The sequence below is a fragment of the Lichenostomus cassidix genome, chromosome 21 (genome assembly GCF_008360975.1).
Source record: "Lichenostomus cassidix isolate B80296 chromosome 21, HeHo_3.0, whole genome shotgun sequence".
Taxonomy (NCBI): Eukaryota; Metazoa; Chordata; class Aves; order Passeriformes; family Meliphagidae; genus Lichenostomus; species Lichenostomus cassidix.
The window spans coordinates 5,383,100-5,401,998 of record NC_139501.1 but is presented as its reverse complement, the minus strand read 5'-3'; the positions used below and the strand labels follow the sequence as shown (position 1 = coordinate 5,401,998).

The window sequence follows — 18,899 nt, the reverse complement described above, 5'->3', positions numbered from 1 at the left end:
CAGAAGGTGAGGAGTGAGGTGGAGTTGGTGCTGTGAGCCTCATCCAGGTGTTACCAGACTGACAAGGGTGCTGTGAGCCTGTGCAGGTTTTAGCAGCGTGACACACACGTTGTGAGTGTGATACAGGTGTTCTCAGTGCTGCCAGCCCGCTCCTGGTGTTGCGGGCACGCTGTGGGTGCTGCGAGCCTGGCACCAGTGATGTGGCTGGGCACGGGTGCTGCGAGCCTGGCACGGGAGCTGCGAGCCTGGCACCGGCGCTGCAGGGTTGGCACAAGCACCGCAAGCCTGGCACCGGTGCTGTGAGCCTGGCGTGGGCACCGGGAGGCTGGCAGGGGCGCTGGGAGGCTGGCAGGGGTGCTGAGAGGCTGGCAGGGGCACCGCTAGCCTGGCATAGCCCCCTGGCCCCCCGGGGCAGCTCCTCCCTCGCCGGTGGTGCCAAGCCGCTGCGAACCCCCCGTGTCCGTGTCCGTGGCCTCTGGCCGGACCCACCCCCGCCGGGTGACTCAGCCCGAGAGGCTTTTCCTTATATAACGCGGCACGGCGCGGAGCCCCACGGAGCGGCCCCTGCCTCAGTTTCCCCTCACCGGGGCGTCACCGTCACCTCTGCCACAGCCATCGCTGCCATGTGGATGGTGTCACCGCCGGCCGGTAAGTGCCATCTGGATGCCGCTCGGCCCCTTTGCGAGGTGCTCCCCATCCCTAAAAATCATCATTTGGCGGGGGTTAAGTAGAAAAATTAGGGTTATTGGGGCAGAAAAGCGGTAAAAACATGAATTGGCCCCAAAAATAGGTTAATTTTGTGCTTCCTGTGGTCGAACCCCTTTTTCCCGCGCCCTGGGAGAGTGAGACAGCCCTGGGGGCACAATCCCCTCCTAACGCACCTGGGATGAACCAAAACCACCTTGCTTTCACCCCCCAAAGTAGTGATAAAAGCAGGGGGAGCAGCGCAGGGCTAAGGAATTCCCTCTCATTCCGGCGCTTTGATTTTGGGGCGAGAAACGCCAGGAACGGGCGAGTTTGGGAGCCCCGGTGTTGTGAGGCTCACAGGTGCCTGGATCCGGTGCCGCGACAGCTCGGGAACATTCCCAAGGCCCCGATCCTGCCAGGCGCCGGGAAGGGACGGGCAAATCCCGAACCCAGCGCGTTTTCCCCCGTTTAGCTTTCAGAGATCCAAAACTCACCCATTAGCTCAGTTTAAGAGGTAAAGAGGGGGCGCAGCACCCAGCACGGCCACAGACCCCCCAAAAATCCCTGGCTCCGGTAAATGCAGCGCCCGTCGCGGGGCTCAGGGGGGATTTTCCCGGCTCAGCCCGTGCCGGCGGCTCCGGGCGCGGTGTCCAAAGGTCGCTCCCGCCGCGGCGCTCGGAGCCGCCGACCCCCGAAAGCGCAGCTATCCTCCAGTTCTTCCTGGTTTTCCCACCTGGGGAGCTGTTCTGGTGGCATTAAGGCGATGAGCAGCTCGGGGGGGCTCTGAGGGGGCTCGGGGGGTTTGTTTTGCTCTGACGTCCTGTTTTTTTTCAGATGAAGGATCTGCCTGGCTTTGGGACACGGCAAGGCGGGGGGCAAAGGACAGGACCCTTAAATTCTTTCCCTAAAGCTTAGCCCGATAGGTATATAAGATCCATAGAGCTTAAACCGGGGTTGGCTTTTAGTCTAAGCTTGGGTTTGGCTTAATTTGTCTTTATTTTTTTTATGTTTTACGGTTCTTTAATTCATTTCTTCGCTTTTTCGGCCTCTTTTATTCCGTTTTTGGCCGCCGGTGGGGAGCTCAGCAGCAGAGCTTGCACAAATCAACCCCCCGCTGCTTCCTAAATGGATTTTGGGGGATTTTGGTTTGAGGAGGGGGAACCCCTGCACCAACTTGCTATTTTTGGGGGGGCGGGGCTGCAGCCCCTCCGTGGTTGGAACACTGTGGGGGGTTGTAGGTATTTTCCAGTCCACCAAGAAGCTGGTGCTGAGTGAGCAAGTGGGACGGGGACAGGCGCTGGAATTCCTCCGGAAAAACGCAGCCAACGGGCTCTCAGTGGCCAACCTCCTGGCTGGGCTCTCCTCCATCCTCTGCAGCGTCAACAGGTGGGGGAAACTGGGAAAAACGGGGTGAAAAATGGGGGTGGGGAGTGGGGGTCGCCCTGGTTTTGCTCTCTGTGTGGCCAAGCTGGTGGCCAGGCTCCCCTCCTGCCTCTGCAGCATCAATAGGTGAGGGGAAAAAAAGGGGGAAATGGGATGAAAAGGGGGGAAATGGGGTGAAATAGATGCACAGAAGTGGGGGTCAACCTGGTTTTGCTGGAAAAAGGGGGAAATGGGAGGGGAAAGATGGTAGAAAAGTGTGGTTTGCCCTGGTTTGCTGGGAAAAGGGAAAAAAAGGGGGAAAATATGGAAATAGGGTGAAAATGGGGTAGAAAAGTGAGAGCCAGCCTGGTTTTGCTGGAAAAATGGGGGAATGGGAGGGAAAAGGAGATGAAAAGTGTGGGACACCGTGATCAAAAGCTCTCTCCTTTGGCCTCTGCAGCATCAATAGATGAGGGGGAAAATAGAGGAAATGGGCTGCAAAGGGATGAAGAAGAGGATTGGGAAGCAGGGGTCAACCTGGGTTTGCTCCTTCCATGGTCAACCTCTGTAGTCAGGCTCTCCTCCATCCAAAGTGGGGTGGAGAAAAGGGGAAATTGGGCCAAAAAAAGAAAAACAGGATGAAAAAACAGGTTGCAAAGTGGCAGTCACCCCTGTTTTGCTGGAAAAAAGGGGAAATGGGGCAAAGACGGGATGAAAAGTGGAGATCACTGCAATTTTGCTCTCTCTGTGGCCAACCTGCTGGCTGGGCTTACCTCCATCCTCAATGGATAGGGTAAAAAAGGGAGAAATGGGGTCAAAAAGTGGGTAACACAGGCTGAGAAGTGGGGTTTCCCCCCCAGGCAATACCAGCACTCCTGCTGGCTGCTGCTCCTGGGCTTCCTGCTGGATCTGGCTGATGGCGCCGTGGCCCGGCAGCTCGACGCCTGCTCAGCGCTGGGTGAGTGTGTCCCCCCGGCCCGGGGGTGGCCTGCTGGGGTGTCCCCCGTGCCCGGTGCCCACCTGGCACCTGCCCCTCGCTGCCCCACAGGTGCCAAGCTGGATGACTTTGCGGATTTCACCACGTTCGGGTTGGGCACGGCGCTGCTGCTGCAGCCCCAGGGTGTGCTGGGGGGGCTGCTGACCCTTGCCTACGTGCTGGCAGTCTTCGCCCGCCTCTGCTTCTTCTCCAGCGGTAAGATGAGCCCTTGGGGTGGCTGGGTTTGGGGTGTAGCCCCCCATATTGAACTCCTGGCACCCCACAGGGATTCCCTTCACCTACCGGGGGCTGCCCTGCCCCTACGCCTCGGCGCTGCTGGCCAGCACCTTCCTGCTCACCGGGGGACATGTGGCTCTGCTCCGCGTCGCCGCGGCCGCCATGATCCTCTTCATGGCCGACTGCGGCTTCTACCCCCACGACAGGGTGCTGGAGTCACAGCTGTGGAAGAAACTGGTTTATGCTGGAGGTAAGGGTGGGGATGAACCTGTCGGGATGGTGATGGAAGGGGAGGAAGAGCAGATCCCCAAGGATTTTCCTGCTCCACAGGGGTGGTGGCTGTCCTGCTGGCACCAGCGGCGGTGTCTGCGGTTTATTGCCTGGCCTGGGCTACGTCCTACATCGTCTTCCCCTTCGCCCTCTGGAGCTGCAAGGCCTGAGCCATCTCTAGAGCCTAGTAAAGCCTTCCTCATCCTTATCCTCCTCGTCCTTGCTCTGAGTGTTGCTTCCTCCCTTCGCTCTTCCCACTGAATCCGTGTGGTAAAGGGAGCCTGCTCAGGTAAAAAAAGGGAAAGGTTCAACTTCAGGGAAGCCCCAAAATCCCCATCCCTTGGAGGGGGCGGGCAAGGGAACCCCCATTCCCCACACCAACAGCAGAGACCCCCAAATCCTTGAGAAACAGGAAACTTAGGGGCTGCTGCCACAAGAGACCCCCAAGCCATTCTCTTCAGAGAAAATGGAAGTTTAGGGATTGCTCCCACTGCCCAATGGGAATTTATTACAAAGGGAGGTTCACACTCCAAAAATGAGGAAAGCCTCCCCTTGGTGGGGAAAGGGAGATGCTGATCAAACTTCCAGAGTGTTTTGGACATGGGATTCACCAGGAGCAGTTTACAATTCACCACTTAACCCGTGGCTGCAGGGAAATACCATCTCAAAAGTAGTTTATTTTCACCCCGAGTGTGACATTGCTGTGGCAGGGAGGGGGGAAGCAGGATTTGATCCAAAGTCTCTGGAAAGTCGGCGGCTGCCGGACAGCGGCGGCTGGAGTGCAGAGGGTGTGGGTGGAGGAAGGAAGCGAAGGTCAAACCTGGCGCTGGAGGAACACTCGGGATCCCCAGGGAGGCTCCAGCAGCTGCAAGATGTGGCTCCTGCTGCATCCCCCCGGGATAAATCCCAGCACCGGGAGGGCAGGACCTTTCCCCTTGGCAGGGAATGCCAGGATGGGGCCGTGGCTGGAATCAGCACTGCAGTGCAGCTGCTCTGGCGCCAGCCCTGCTCCAGCCTCCCCCACACCATTCCCACCCGCAGTGAGCAGCAGCCGGGAGACGCAGAACCAGCACAGATTTTATTGATATAAAAAGGACAATTTGATAATAAATACCAGGGGGGCTAGAAAAGAGGGGGGGCAGGGCGGGGGCTGGGCTGTCATTCCCCGGATCCCTGCATCTGCTTGCAGAAGGAGTCGAACTGCTGCTGCTCCAGCTCTGTCATCACCCGGTTCAGGGCGTAGATCTGGGATGGGAAAAGGGCGAATGGCAAAGGTGGTTCGGCCGCAGGTTGGGCCGTGTCCCTCCCCATTCCCGAGCTCCCACCTCCGCCCGCTGCCGCTGCTTCAGCTCCTGCTGCGCCGACCTCTGCTTGGCCTTCTCCAGGCGAGCCGCCGGCTCCCGCGGCTTCGGCCGCTCCTTCCGTGCCCCCGTGCCCGGATCCATGGCTGCGGCAGGCGGGGGTCACCAGGGCACCCCGGACACACCCCGCAGCCCCCCAGGGCCGTGACACCCCCAGACAGCCGAGGGTCACACAGGGTGCCCCAACGGACCCGCCCGAACCAATCCATCCTGAGCCCCGCAGGTGACCCCAAGCCCGTTCTGAGCCTTACAGGTGACTGCCAAATGCATCCCGAGCCTCACAGGAAACTCCCAGACCGATCCTGAGCCCCAGAGCAGACAATGCCCCGACCCCATCCTGAGCCCCAAATCCATCCCGAGGTTCTCAGGTGCCACACCCCACAGACTGAGCCCCACAGGTGACCCCAAGGCTTTTCTCCATCACCCCCATTCCCAGCCCCCTCAGCGCCCCCATCTCCCCACAGGGGCTCCCCAGGCCCTATCACTCCCAGAGCACCCCAACCCCACAGACACTCCTGTCCCAAAGCCCCCCAACCCCTCTCCATCCCCACAGCTCTCCTGCGCCCCACTGCCCGTAGACACCACTGCCCCCTAGGCCCTTCAAAGCCACTCCATCTCCCCAGCCCCTCATAAACCACAACTCCGCAAACCCCACCACCCTCAGGGCCCCACTAGTGCCCCACAGCCTCCCCCATCGCCACAGACACCCCAGCTCCGCAACTCCCAGCCCTGAGCGCCCCACAGGGACCTCCCCAGGCCCACAGTGACGCCCCAGCCCCCTGACTCCCCCAGCCTCCCCCAAGGCCCCGGTGCCCCCTCACTCTCCCAGCCAAGCCCCTCAGCCCCCTGACTCCCCCAGCCCCCGGTGCCCCTCCCCCGCTCCCGGTACCGGTGGGGCTGTGCCCAGAGCAAGATGGCGGCGGAGCCCCTCCCGCCGCTCGGCGCTCGATTGCTCGCCCTGCGCGCACGCGCGGAACCGGCGGGCAGAGCAGCAGCCGCGAGCGCGGGGAGCAGCGCCGCCTGGCGGGCGGGCGGGGCACGGCGGGGGCTGTTCCCAGTGTCCCCGTTTGTCCTTTACTGCCCAGCGCTGCGATGTCCCACCCGCTATGCACCACCCCCATACAGCCCACCTTGTATATCGGCCCTCTACACAACTCTCCTCTAAACAGCCCACCCCTGTGTATCACCCTATACAGCTCATCCCCTACATATCTCCCCGTTACACCATATTCCCTATATAGCCTATTGGTCTCAGAGCACCCCCAACACCACAGACAACCCTGTCCCAAAGCCCTCCAGACCCTAAATATCGCCCCTATATATCACTCTACTGTACAGCCCAGCCCTATGTATCACTGCCCCCTATAGCTCACCCACTATACATCTCCCTCCATACAGCCCACTATATGGAGGGGCACCACCTCCTATACAGCCCACTCCTATATATTGCACAGCCCCTACATATAACCCCCATACACCATATGCCCCTATATAGCCCAGCCCCTACATACAAGCCCTCATACACCACATCCCTATATAGCCCACACCAACATATCACACCCCCTGTATAGAGCAGCCCCTATATATCACCCCCTATATAGGGGATTCCTATCCCCTATATATCATACCCCCTGCACACAGCACCCCCTCTATATTACCTCCTGTATACAGCCCACTCCCCATATATCAGATGCTCTGTACAGCCCACCCTACACAGCCCACCTCCTATACATTCCCCCTGTACATCCCTACGCATGCCATGTCCCCAACATGGACACACAGAGCTCTGCCCAGGGTTGGAACAGTCTGGCACAGCCAGGCCCGGCACAGCACACATGGCACAGCACATATGGCATGGCACACCAGGGTACAGTGCTGTATATGTGGCACACGTCGCAGTACATGTCCCATGGCACAGTGACCCCTGACACGGTGTGGCACCCATGCACGGTGACAGACCCCTGCCATGGCACAGCCCACCATGGCACAGTGTCACACACCAGGACATGGTGTCCCTCAGCAGTGTGGCACCCCTGGCACAGTGACAGACCCCTGCCAGAGCACAGCCCACCACAGCACAGTGCCACAGGGGCAAAATGCCCCCAGCACACACCCCTGCCATGGCACCCCACAGTGCCCCCAGCCCCTCCCAGCACTGCCACCCCGGGGCTGTCCACCACCCAGCCCCTTCTCTCCAAATCCTTTATTGCCATATCCCAGCCCCCCACGCCGGGATTCCCTGGAAGCACAGGACTGAGAGAAGCGGGCGGAATGTCAGATCCTGCCCAGCACCAGGACCAGTTCCTGGAGTGGGAAAACACCTGGCAGGGCGGGGGGAACACCCCAAAACCCCTCCTTAGATACGGACAGTGTTGATCCGCAGCGGCTGGACATTCTTCCCGTTGGCATGGCTCTGCCCAGGACTGAAATATGAGCACAGCTTCCCGGGAAACCTCTCCCGGAAGGTGTAGAGCCAGGACATGTCGTCGGCGTTGTAGAAGATGAGGAGCCCCTTGTCGTAGTCCAGGAAGACGCCAACCTTCTCCAGCTTGCCTTTGACGTTGAGCCGCGTCCAGGGCTCGGTGCAGGCGCTGTACTGATTGCCGTCGTGCATCACGATGCAGTAGAACCCGCGGCTGGGCTGGATCTGGATGCTGCCCTTGCGGGTCACGGCCTCGTGGGCCAGGCCGATCATCCACTGGGTTTTTTCGGACACCACCACCTCCCAGTAGTGCACCCCGGCCCCAAAAGCCTCGGTGCCCAGCACTGACACCTCCACGTCGAAGCGCCGGGGCGAGTCCTGCAGCGGCTGGGGGTGCAGATTGCCATAGGCCACAATGGTGCAGTCGTCCGACAGGATGAGGCGGTGGTGGGCTGTGCCAGGGTCCAGAGTGAGTGCTGCTGGCACTGGGACAGAGCAGGGACGGGGGGGACAGGGTTAGTGCAGTCCCAGAGCCAGCCAGGTGCTCTGTCCCACCCGGATGACAACCAGTGTGGGGAGGTCACTGAGGTGACCCTGTCCCCATCCCTCACTGGGGTGTCCTGTCCTCATCCTCATCCCTCATCAGTGATGTCCCTGTCCCTTGGCACTGCAACCCCTTCCCTTACTGGTGTGTCCCTGCCCTTTATCAGGGATGTCCCCATTGCTTACTGGTGTGTCCTTAACCCTCACCTGTGATGTCCCCATTCCTGTCCCTTGCCAGGGTGTTTCCATCCCCCACTGGTGTGTTCCCATCTCCATCCCTTGCTTGTGACATGCCTTTCCCTCACCAGTGATGTCTCCATCCCTATCCCTCAGTGGTGATGTCCCTGTCCCCATCTCTTACTGGTGATGTCTCCGTCCCTGTCCCTCACCAGTGTGTCCCCATCCCTCACTGGTGTGTCCCTATCTCTCACTGGTGATGTCCCCATCCTATCCCTATCCCTACCCCTATCCCTATCCCTATCCCTATCCCTATCCCTATCCCTATCCCTATCCCTATCCCTATCCTCACCCCTATCCCTATGCCTTACTGGTATGTCCCTGTCTTTCACCAGTATGTTCCCATCCCCATCCTTCACTGGCGTGTCCTCATTTCTCACTGGTGATGTCCCTATTCCCATCCCTCACTGCTGTGTCCCTGTCCCTCACCAGTGACATCCCTGTTCCTCCCCACTCCCCCATCCCTGCACCCTCACCGGGATGGATGTCCTGGAAGAGGGATTTCCAGATGGTGTACTGCAGGGGTCCCATGTACTTGGAGGTGGGGAAATCCTCGTAGGTCAGGTTGGTCTCGTGGATCTTCCCCTTCAGCCTGCAGACAACACACAGTGCCGAGGTGGGAGGTGACACCAGTGACACCACCACCCCCTCGCTGCCACCCACCTCTCGGAGAGGGACGCCACGCCAGCCAGGAAGACGTGTTTATCCGCCTCGGCCAGGCGCTCCTGCAGGATCTGGGTGCCCTCCTGCACCTTGCGGAGCTGCTGGCTGTAGCGCTGGATCTTGTGCTCGATGTCGCTGAGCGTCCTGGCCGTGTCAGCCTCCAGCTCCTCCAGCATCGCCTTCTGCCGCTCCCGCAGCAGCCGGTGCAGCCGCTCAAACGCCTCCCCGATCGTCACCCGCAGGCTCTTGGCTGAGGACTTGGGGTGCAAAGGGTGTTAGAAGCACCTAAAGCACTGCTGGTTGCTCCATGAGTTGTTGAATCCCCAAATAAATCCCTACAGGGCAGCAGCTCGGGGAGTTCTGGGAGCTACAAGGGGGGATTTGATCTTGGATCCTTAAGAAGTTGACTAAAGGGATGCTACAAGAGCTGCCCAAAGAACCCAAAGAGAACCTCACCCCAAAAAAACTAAAAGAACCCTAAAAAATCCTCCCAAAGAACCTTCCAAAGAACCCTAAAAGAACCTCCCCAACAACCTTCCAAAGAACCCTGAAAGAAATCCCTCAAGAGCCCTAAAGCAACCCTAAAAGAACCTCCCCAAGAACCTAAAAGAACTTCCCAAAGATCATTCCAAAAGACCCAAAAGAACTTCCTCAAGAAACCTAAAATAACCCTAAAAGAATCTTCCAAAGAACCTCCAAAAGAGCTCTGAAAAAACCTCCTAAAAAACTAAGAGCTCTTAAATAACCTTTAACAAGACCCTCTAAAAACCCTAAAAAAACCCTTAATAAATTCTAAAGCCCCTCAAGTATGCTCTAAAAAAAAAAAACCAAAACCAGAAAAGCCAACCTAAATCGAAAAAAAATCCTAAAATGACCCCTAAAAACCCCTAAAACCTAACCCCCCCAAAAAAAACGCCCCTCGGTCACAGATGGGGATGGGGAGAAAATTGAACCTTGCTGGACACTGAACTCCTAAGTGAGGAGATAATTAATTAAATTGATTAAAAGCTAAATCAAAGCAGCTCTGCAGAAAATTACAGAGCAATCAGCAGCCCCATGGAGGGATTTTGGGGTACCACAGAAGGGAAAAATGGGGCAAATCCACAAAATTGTGGAAATTTGAGTGTTTGGAAGTCCCAAAACCAGGCTGGTGAGGGTCAGAGTTAGGGTGTCATCAGGGTGGCAATGGGATTGACCCCAATTCTGCTTTGGGGGACTGTGAAGGGCTGGGAGAAAATGGAGAATCCCCAGGGGTGACAGTGGTGTCCCCACACGTACCTTGGTCTCAGCCAGCTGCTTCTTGAGGAGCTGCAAGGCTTCTGTGTGGCCACGCTCGCTCTCCTGCAGCCCCTGGAGCTGCTCCTTCAGCTCTCGCTGGGGACAGGGAGGAAAAATCCATAAACAGGGCATTTGGGGAAAAGAGGGAACCCACAGGGAGGTTTCCCACCCAAAGCAACCATGGGGTTATGGGGCTGTGGAATGGTCAGGCCATGGGGGGACCCTGTGGGATGAGGGTACTGGCTTGGGTGGGGGGGACAGGTCCTGGATTAGAAGGTCCTTCTTGGGGGGCAGATCAGCAGAGCTATGGGGTGGTTTGAGGGTTCCCAAGACTCCCAGTGGGGAGGGAAAAAGAGAATCTCAGGTGGGCAGTGGCAAAAGTGTGGATGGATATATGGATGGATGGATGGATGGATGGATGGATGGATGGATGGATGGGCAGGCAGGAGGAGGGCATGGGGCTGACCCCAGTGGGGACAAAAGAGCTGTGGGGACAGAGACAGATGGGAGGAAGGCGTGGAGCTGACCCCAATGGGGACAGGAGCAGTGACAGACAGACAGGAGGTAGCCATGGGACTGACTCCAATGGGGAAAAGAAGGAGTGCAGGAAAACACAGGGTGCAAGGACACAGGGACAGGAGGAAGCCACAGGAATGACCCCCATGGGGACAGGAGGGGTGCAGGGACAGACAGATTGATGGGGAAAGGCATGGCACTGACCCCAACAGGGAAAAGAAGAGGTGGAGGGACACAGGAACAGACAGGAGGAGGGCACAGGGCTGAACCCCACAGGGACAGGAGGGTTGCCAGGACAGACTGACTAGAGGAAGCCATGGGACTGACCCCTTTGGACCCCCACAGGGACAGGAGGGGTGCAGGGACAGACAGAATCACAGGACACAGGCACAGGGCTGACCCTGAGAAGGAAAAAGAGTACAGGGACAGATGGATGGGAGGAAGCCACAGGATTGGCCCCAAATGGGAGAGATGGGGTGCAGGGACAGACAGACAGAAGGAAGGCACAAGGCTGACCAAGAGGGAAAAGAAGGTGTGCAGGGACAGACAGATGGGAGGAAGCCACAGGACTGACTCCCACAAGCTCAGGACAAACGGGATGGGCACTACCACAGGAGCAAGAGGGACCAGCAGGACACAGCAGCCCCGAGGAGCCACTTGGGGCAGAGAATCCCACAGCAACCCACCTGCAGCTCCTCGAAGGCGTCATCCACGTTGGTGACCTGGTGCTGCTCGTGCACGGCCGGCTCATCGCAGAAGAAGCAGACGACGGCACGGTCAGTGAGACAGAAAAGCTTCACCTTCTCGTGGTCCTTGCAGGGGAAAGGGCTGCGCTGGGCCCCCAGGATGGCATCCAGGGGGAAGGCGCTGTAGCGCTCCACGATGTTGGCCAGCTTGAGGCTGGGGGCCAGCGTGGGCTCCGGGAAGGTGCGGCGGCACTCGGGGCAGTCGCGGGTGCCCTGCGGCTCCTGGCGCACCCAGTGCTCCGTGATGCAGCGGCGGCAGAAGTAGTGCTCACAGCCCAGCCCCACCGGGTCCTGGTAGATGCTCAGGCAGATGGAGCACAGCAGCTCATCCTTGAGGCTGCACGCCATGGCTGGGGGCTGGGGAGAGGGGCATGGGGTGAGTGGGGGCTTGGGGAGGGTGGGAGAGAGGGAGTGGAGGGGTTGGGATGAAGAGGAGAGGGTGAATGGGGGATTGGAGGCAGGGGGACTGTGGGGAGAGAGGGTGAATAGGGCAGTTGGGGTGATGGGGAGAGTGTGAATAGGGGGCTTTGGGTAGGGGGAAAGGATGAATGGGGAACTTAAAGGGGGAAAGGGGAGCTTGGAGTGGGGGGAGGTTGTGGGGGAGAGGATGACTGGGGGGCTTGGGGAGAGGGAGAGAGCGAATGAGGGGGCTTGAGGGGGAGAGGGTAAAAGGGGCGCTTGGGGTGAGGGGAGAGGGTGAATGGGGAGGGGCTTCAGAGGGAAGGGGTAAAAGGGGGGCTCAGTGTGGGAGCAGTTGTGTGGGGTGCTTGTGGTGAGAGGGTGAGTGAAGGTTGTGATGGGGAGAGGGTGAATGAGGGGGCTTGAGGTGGAGAGGGTAAAAGGGGAGCTTGAGATGGGGGAGGCTGAGGCTGGAGAGGATGAGTAGAGGCCTTGGGATGAGGGTGAAAGGGTGAATGGGGACTTGGGAGGTTGGAAGGGTGAGTGGGGGGGCTGGGGATGGAAGGAGACGGTGAATGAGGGTTTGGGATTGGGGGAAGTCATGGGTGAGAGGGTGAGGGCTTGCGGTGTGGGGTTGAGGGGATGAAGGGGGGATTGATGGGGAGGGGGTGAGTGAGGGGCTTGGGGTGGGGAGGAATGGGGGAGTAGGGGTGAGCATGATAATGAGGGAGATGGGGGTCAGTGGGAATGGTGGGTTGCAAGGTTTGTATTGGGGCAAGCTGGGGGATTGGGATGCAATGGAGGGGCTGGAAGGCTGCAGTGGAGGAAATGGGGGTGTCAGGAAGCAAGGGAGGACTGGGGAATTTACAAAGGGGAGAACAGAGGGGTCAGGATGCAATTGGGGGTGCTGGGAGGGTATCACTGGGGGGATGGGAGGATCAGGCCACAAAAGGGGGATAGGGGGGTTGCAATGGGGGATCAAACTGCAATAGGGTTGAAGTGCAGGGGGGGTGAACCAGGGGTCCGGATACAATGGGAGGGCTGGAGGGATTGCAATAGGAGGATCAGGATGCAATGGTGGGGTCAGGACGCAATGGGAAGAATGGGAGCATCAGGATGTATTGGGGGGATTTGGAATGAAGGTGATCAGAGCAACACTTGGGAGGGAACACAATAGGGCTGCCATAGGTGTGGGACTGAGGGTGAGTCTGACACAGACGGTGCGGGGCCGTTTGACAGGGGGAACTGGGGGTACCGGTGATATTGGCAGGGTGGGGCTGAGGCTGGAGCAGGGGGGCCCGGCTGAGGTTCAATAGTGCAGGGCAGGGATGGGGTTGAATTAGGTGCACAAGGGTGGGGCTAAGGCTGGATTTGGGGTCCGGGGCGGAGGGTGGATCTGGGGAGTCGGGACTGAGGCTGGATTTGAGCGGGTCGGGTTCACGCTGGACTGGGGGTCCGTGGGTGAGGCTGGATTTGGAGGGGTCGGCGCTGGGGCTGGATTTGGGGGGATCGGGGCTGGGGCTGCCGGCGGCTGCACAGGGGCCCGGGTTCGAGCCCGCCCCCCGCTCCCAGCAAGACCCGGGTTCGAAACCGGCCCCCGCCAACCCCCGTCTGATGCCGCCCCGCGTCTCCCTCAGCCGCCGGCGCCGCTGCCCTCACCAAGCCGGTGCCCGGTGCTGTTCCGGTGCCGTGCCCGGTTCCCGGTGCCGGTGCGATCCGCGGTCCCGCCGCCGCCTCAAGAGCGGCCCCGCCGCGACGGGCCGGGGGTGGGCGAGCAGGAGGGGGCGCGGCCGCGCGGCACTTCCTGCCAGCCCCCCCGGCGCCCACAGTGGGCCCGCCCCCACCCCATTGTCCCCCGCGCGGCGCGGCCTCACCGGCGCGTACCATCGCCCGCCCGCGGGGGGGCGCTTAAAGGAGCCACGGCCTCGCCAGCCGTGTCCCCTCCGTCTGTCCGGACAGTCGGGCATTGACCCTTCCCCATCCTAACCTCAGGCCCTTTTTCTGTCCCTGTTTGTCCCTCCGTCCATCCTTTTATATTCCATCCAGCCATATCCCTGTCCAGCCCTTGATTCATCCATTTGTCCATCTGCCTTTCTGTCCCTCTGTACTCCCATCTCTCCATCTGTCCTCTGTCCATCTGTTGTTCCACCTATCTCTCTGTCCCCCGTCCAACAATATCCCCATCAAGACCTTAATTTCTGTATCCACCCATTTGTCTGTCCTATTCCTCTGTCCCTCCATCCATCCATCCATGCACCCATCTCTCTGTCCATCCCTCTGTCCAACCATCCTTCTGTCTGTTCATCCCTCTATCCATTCCACCATCCATCCATGCATCCATCTCTCTGTCCAACCATGCATGCTTCCCACTGTGTATCCCTCTGTCCACTCCTCCCTCCCTCCCTGTGTCCATCCATCCATCCACATCTCTTTGTTATTCCATTGACCCATCTCCCCATCCAGCCCTTAATATCTTCATCCGTCCATTTGTCCATCCTCCTGGGCTCCCATCCATCCATCCATCCATCTGCATGACCCTTGCTCTCCCATCCACCCATTTGCTTTGTCCAGCCTTTAATCCCTCTGTCTCTCCATTTGTTTATACATCCTGTCTATCCTTCCTTCCCCCTGTACTCCTGTCTCTCCATCCCTCTCTTCCTCCCACTTTTATGCACCCACCAGTGACCAGTGAGCCAGGTGACCCCACAGGTGACACTGACAAAACTATCACTGAGTAAACACTGCTTTCCCACAAAATGAACCGATTTAGCTAAAAATCACAGAGAGGAGTTTCAGGTGCCATGCATCTTCTGTCCCCTCCCATGTTATTGTGATGCCTGGCTGTGCCGTGATGAGGCAGGACCAGTTGGGACCAGTGCCCCAAAACGAGGTGTCCACCCCCTGGAATCCTCAGGGATGCTTCCCTGGGAGCTTCCCAGGAAAACAAAGCAAGAACCCCCAAGGTGGGGGCAAGAGGAGCTGGAGGATGGAGGGGGCAGTGGGGAAGGGGACACAATTCCTGAGGGAAAGTTGAGCTGCATATTTGGGAAGAGGCGTGACCATCTGGCTGGGAGCCAACAGGAACAAACTCCGTGGCTTTCACAGCTGGATCACCCCATTCTTACTGCTGGCACCTCCCTTTCCTCCCCCCAAATTCAGGTACACCCCATCTCCCGTCTATCCCCATCTCCTTCCGTGGAATAACCACCCGTTCTGTTCCTCTTCCCATTAGGACCCAAAAGCTTGGAAACAGCTAAAAAAAATAACGAACCCACATGGATTTAGATTTTTTTTCCTGCTTGTTTTCCTGCTTTAGGAATTCAGGTCATGTCTCCCCTCCGGGACCCTCCGGGGACTGAGGAACGGCTGGAATGATATCAAATAACCATGGAAAGAGGGAAAAATCCTCTTTTTTCATCCCAGACCCAGATTCAGGCATAGGGGGTCCCATCTTCTCTAGTTAATGGGTTATTTAATTGTATCCTAAGCATTTGGACGAAATTTCCAGGAGTTTGGGGCAATGGAGAGCATCATCCCACCGGAGCACATGGCGCTCAGCCAGCACTGCCAACACTCATCCTGGCGGATTGTTGGGCAATGAACGGAAACCGCGGGGCGGTTTGGGCAAACAGGGAAATTAATCCCGGTTAATTAGTAAATTGGCTTTGTTACCTCCTGGTAAACCCTGTATGAGCCGGGGGGCTCCACCGTGCCTTGATTCTCGATCTTTTTATGGGATACACAGCCCTTCCCAGCTGCGGTTCCAGCATGCTGGAGGATTCCAGGATGTGGCAAGAGCCTGGGTGATCCGGCAAAGCCGGCGGGCAGGGAAAACCTGTCTCCTCCCCACGTGTGCTGCGTGTGCTGGGAATGCTGGCAGGAAGGGAGGGAGGCCCCGAGGAGCTGCGGTGCTGGAATGTTCCCCCTTGCCGCCGGCAGGATGGGCACGCCGGGACGTGCCCACTCGGCTCTTGGCATGTGTGTTTCCATCCCAGCGTGGCTCTTACCCTTGCTGGAATGCCAGCCTGCTCCCAGAGCCCACCATCCCACTGGATTTAATCCCAACTTTGTTCGGGGACACCCTTCCTAAGGAGGATCCTGCACCCCTCCTTGGAGGAAGCAGGAAGCTGCCCCACACCGACGTTTGTCATCTCCACAGTGCTTTGCAAACAGTAACTAATTAATCCTAATTAACTTGTTACCTAATTAGAGCCCAAGGGCCCTCCCCTTTGCAGGGAGATGGGAAATTCTGGCACCTCAGGGGATTCTTTTTCCAGCATTTACTAAACATCCCAAAATCTTCATGTTGGCTTCACACCGGCATCAGATAATGCCCTTTGTAGTCCCCATCACTGCCAATCCAGGGAGAAAAACCTACTTTTTGGGATTGCTAATGCCGAGAAGCCTGGAATGAGGATTTTCACTCATCTGGATACCGGGTACTGGGAATACTGGCATCTCCAATGCCTGGTGTGCCCACCCATCCCAGGGGAGCCCACTCTGGTAGGTGCTTTCAACTGTTTTTTTACGGAAAACAAGGGATTTTTGGTAAAGGAAAAAAGCGGGTGGATGGGATGGAGGTGTTTCCCAAAGAATTCCCTTCCCAGTGTGCCATGATCAGGGACACAAGATTTGGGAAAAGTTCGAGGGGATCCCAGTGTCACCACTTAGGGACCACATTTCACACTGGGAAATCCCAGTTTGCCATCCATAAAAATCTCCCTTTCTCTGCTGAGTCAACTGGAGATTCTGGATGGATCCAGCTTCCTGGTGCTGCTGGAATGGGAAGGATCTGCTGCTCTGTGCAGGTCTAGTGGCCCCACGGCTTTGCTGAAACCCTGTGGTGGTGATTCCAGCATGATTTCCCTCCACTCCTGCCTTCCCTTCCTTTTAATCACAGTTGGATCTATCCTGGGAGCAAAACCAGCCTTGGAATCACATTTTTTTCAGCAGGCAAGAGCTAATTTCCTTCATTTTCCAGCCCTGGATGGAGCTGGGCATAGGTTTATTTTTTTTTTTTTCCCCTGCATACCAACCACCTTCCCAGGAAAGGGGCCCCTTTCCCACACCCAAGATTAATCCACCCAAAGCAGGGGTGGAAAAAAAGCCCAGTGTCACTTATCCCAGCCAGTCCCAACAAGGAAAATCCCAGGAGATGTTCACCAATCCTTTGTGGATCCCACAAGCTCAGCAGTGACCCACAGTGTCTCCTCCCAGTGCAGATTTGGGATTGGATAACTCCACTCCCCCCACAAAAAAATCAGGAAATGCCTAAATTGGTGCTGAGGTTTAAAACCACCAGTTTCTTAATGACAGGGAAAAAAATGCCATAGCAGAAGTGAAAGCCATGATGGAAATTACCCAGCAAGGGGGAACTCAGACATCAGGGAAGCTCTGGGGGGATCCAGGCTCTCCCAGTGCCCTGTTTTGGGGTGATGCCAGTGCTGGGTGGCAACTTCTGGGTGTCAACATCTGAAAATCAGATAAAAAGGGAGTTTTGGAGCTGCTGGCTGAGGTTCTCTGTTGAGTCATGGATAATTAATGGATCTGGGGACCTTCCAGGATGGGGAAGTGCTGGGTGATGGGGGATCCCAGCTGGGGGGCTGACAGAGCAGTGGGAATGTGGGGAGAACTGGGGACAGGAACATGTAACAGGGGACAGTGCCTCTGTCCCAGCTCCATTGCTGTGGCCAGGATCTGTTCCAGGGGCTTCTGATGCCCCAGGCAGCTGCTGAGCGATGTCCCCTCTGTGGTGGGGACCTCTTGGGTGCTCATCCCATCTCATCGCATCCCCATCTCATTCCCCATCCCCATTCCACTTCATTTTACCTTATCCCATCCAACCCCATCCCATCTCCATTCCACGGTAACTCACTGCCATCCCCATCCCATCCCATCCCATCCCATCCCATCCCATCCCATCCCATCCCATCCCATCCCATCCCATCCCATCCCATCCCATCCCATCCCACCCTCATATCCTATCCCATCCCACCCCATCCTATTCTATCCAAATCCCATCCCATCCCATCCCATCCCATCCCATCCCTAATCCTTCCCCATTTCCCACCTCTCTTGGACACACTACTTCCCCTCAGGACATCCCTCTCCTCTCTCTCCTCCTTTGTGACAGAACATTTCAGAAAAACATTTTAAAAAATCCCTAATTTTGTCGGGTTTTTAAAGGTAATTTTTAAAGTGGAAACTTGGAAGCTCCAGGGCTCATCCCCTGGACCTGTGAGGAGGAGGGGAATGGGTGGAATTTGCCCCCGCTTTTCCTTCCCCTGTGGGCAGTGTCTGTGGATTTGGGGGGCTGAAAGTGATCCACAGAGGAGCTGGGGGTACCCTGAGATTGGGGGAGATCCTGAGAGGGACTGGAGACCTCCCAGGAAATAGAGGGATCCCCAGGGGGCTGAGGAGGAGCAGGGAGGACTGGGGAGTGTCCCTGAGGGGGCTGTGGAGCCTCACAAAGGGGCTGGGGATGTTAGAGACAGAGCGAGGGGCTGCGGGGAACTGAGGGGAACTGGGGGCTGAGGAGAATGGGGGCTAGAGCAACTGGGGGAGGGTGGGCTGAGGAGAACTGGGACTTGGGGGCCTGCTGAGGAGATTTGGGGGGCTAAGGGAGTTCAGGGGGGTTGAGGAGACCTGGGAGGGCTGAGGAAAAACAAGGGGGCTGAAGAGAATCAGGAGCTCTGAGGAACTTTGCTGAGGGGAAATGGAGGGGTGGCAGCTTGAGGGGGCTGAGAGGAGCTGGGAACATGAGGAGCTTTTGGAGGGGCTAAGGGGAATCAGGTTGGAAAAGTTTTAGGGGAGCTGAGGGGATCTGGGAGGTGAGGAGCCCTGGAGGGGGTTGAGGGAACTGGGGGTCTGAGGAGATTTTGGGGGGGTCTGAGGAGATTTGGAGAGGTGGGGACATTGAGGAATCCTGGAGGTGCTGAGGGAACTGGGAATGAGGAGATTTGGGATGGCTGGAGGAGGCTGAGGAGAATGGAAGGAGCTGAAGGGATCTTAAGGAGCTGAGGAGATTTGGGGAAATCTGAGTGGAACTGGGGATCTGATGAGATCTGGGACGGGTCTGAGATTTGGGTGTTCTGAGGAGATTTTAGGGGGTCTGAGGCAAACTGAGGGTCTGGAGTGATCTGAGGATCTTTGGGTGGGCTGAGAGGAACTGGGGGGCTGAGGAGATTTGGAGGGGCTGAGGA

General features: G+C 57.7%; 3 protein-coding genes and 1 long non-coding RNA gene across 6 annotated transcripts; 1 reads left to right on the top strand and 3 right to left on the bottom strand.

Moving 5' to 3' along the window:
* Positions 1-73: 73 nt before the first annotated feature.
* Positions 74-1,444, bottom strand: LOC146428360 (uncharacterized). The gene is made up of 2 exons (XR_014856095.1): positions 1,182-1,444; positions 74-699 (listed from the first exon to the last, which is right to left on the bottom strand). It is a non-coding gene; the product is annotated as an uncharacterized LOC146428360 (long non-coding RNA).
* On the top strand, positions 122-3,740 carry TMEM269 (transmembrane protein 269). 2 transcript variants are annotated; one of them, XM_085079770.1, is made up of 7 exons: positions 122-648; positions 1,522-1,555; positions 1,924-2,073; positions 2,910-3,007; positions 3,098-3,241; positions 3,312-3,512; positions 3,593-3,740. In XM_085079770.1, exons 1-7 carry the CDS (start codon positions 624-626, stop codon positions 3,700-3,702), a joined length of 762 nt encoding a protein of 253 aa, XP_084935896.1. In that variant the 5' UTR covers positions 122-623; the 3' UTR covers positions 3,703-3,740. The 2 variants fall into 2 exon arrangements, with proteins under 2 accessions (XP_084935896.1, XP_084935895.1); XM_085079769.1 differs by lacking the exon at positions 1,522-1,555 and having other exon boundaries at positions 126-648; positions 1,926-2,073.
* An 849-nt stretch (positions 3,741-4,589) lies between these two features.
* SVBP (small vasohibin binding protein) lies at positions 4,590-5,965 on the bottom strand. 2 transcript variants are annotated; one of them, XM_085079771.1, is made up of 3 exons: positions 5,783-5,965; positions 4,858-4,979; positions 4,590-4,777 (listed from the first exon to the last, which is right to left on the bottom strand). In XM_085079771.1, the coding sequence occupies exons 2-3, from the start codon at positions 4,975-4,977 to the stop codon at positions 4,691-4,693; spliced, it is 207 nt and encodes a 68-aa protein (XP_084935897.1). In that variant the 5' UTR covers positions 4,978-4,979; positions 5,783-5,965; the 3' UTR covers positions 4,590-4,690. The 2 variants fall into 2 exon arrangements, with proteins under 2 accessions (XP_084935897.1, XP_084935898.1); XM_085079772.1 differs by lacking the exon at positions 5,783-5,965 and adding an exon at positions 5,145-5,289.
* Positions 5,966-7,081: 1,116 nt separating this feature from the next.
* Positions 7,082-14,031, bottom strand: LOC146428357 (E3 ubiquitin-protein ligase TRIM62). The gene is made up of 6 exons (XM_085079768.1): positions 13,357-14,031; positions 11,239-11,655; positions 10,037-10,132; positions 8,759-9,015; positions 8,572-8,687; positions 7,082-7,800 (listed from the first exon to the last, which is right to left on the bottom strand). Exons 1-6 carry the CDS (start codon positions 13,582-13,584, stop codon positions 7,250-7,252), a joined length of 1,665 nt encoding a protein of 554 aa, XP_084935894.1. The 5' UTR covers positions 13,585-14,031; the 3' UTR covers positions 7,082-7,249.
* Positions 14,032-18,899: the final 4,868 nt, after the last annotated feature.

Coding starts and splice junctions, on each gene's coding strand:
- TMEM269 (XM_085079770.1), top strand. CDS start 624: ATGTGGATGGTGTCACCGCCGGCCG. Junction 1,556..1,923: donor TGGCTTTGGGACACGGCAAG/GCGGGGGGCAAA, acceptor GTGGGGGGTTGT/AGGTATTTTCCAGTCCACCA. Junction 2,074..2,909: donor ATCCTCTGCAGCGTCAACAG/GTGGGGGAAACT, acceptor TTTCCCCCCCAG/GCAATACCAGCACTCCTGCT.
- SVBP (XM_085079772.1), bottom strand. CDS start 5,247: ATGGATTTGGGGCTCAGGATGGGGTCGGGGCATTGTCTGCTCTGGGGC. Junction 4,980..5,144: donor GATGCATTTGGCAGTCACCT/GTAAGGCTCAGA, acceptor CGCCTGCCGCAG/CCATGGATCCGGGCACGGGG. Junction 4,778..4,857: donor AGCAGCGGCAGCGGGCGGAG/GTGGGAGCTCGG, acceptor TTCCCATCCCAG/ATCTACGCCCTGAACCGGGT.
- LOC146428357 (XM_085079768.1), bottom strand. CDS start 13,584: ATGGTACGCGCCGGTGAGGCCGCGCCGCGCGGGGGACAATGGGGTGGG. Junction 11,656..13,356: donor CAGCACCGGGCACCGGCTTG/GTGAGGGCAGCG, acceptor CCCTCTCCCCAG/CCCCCAGCCATGGCGTGCAG. Junction 9,016..10,036: donor AGCAGCTGGCTGAGACCAAG/GTACGTGTGGGG, acceptor TTGCACCCCAAG/TCCTCAGCCAAGAGCCTGCG.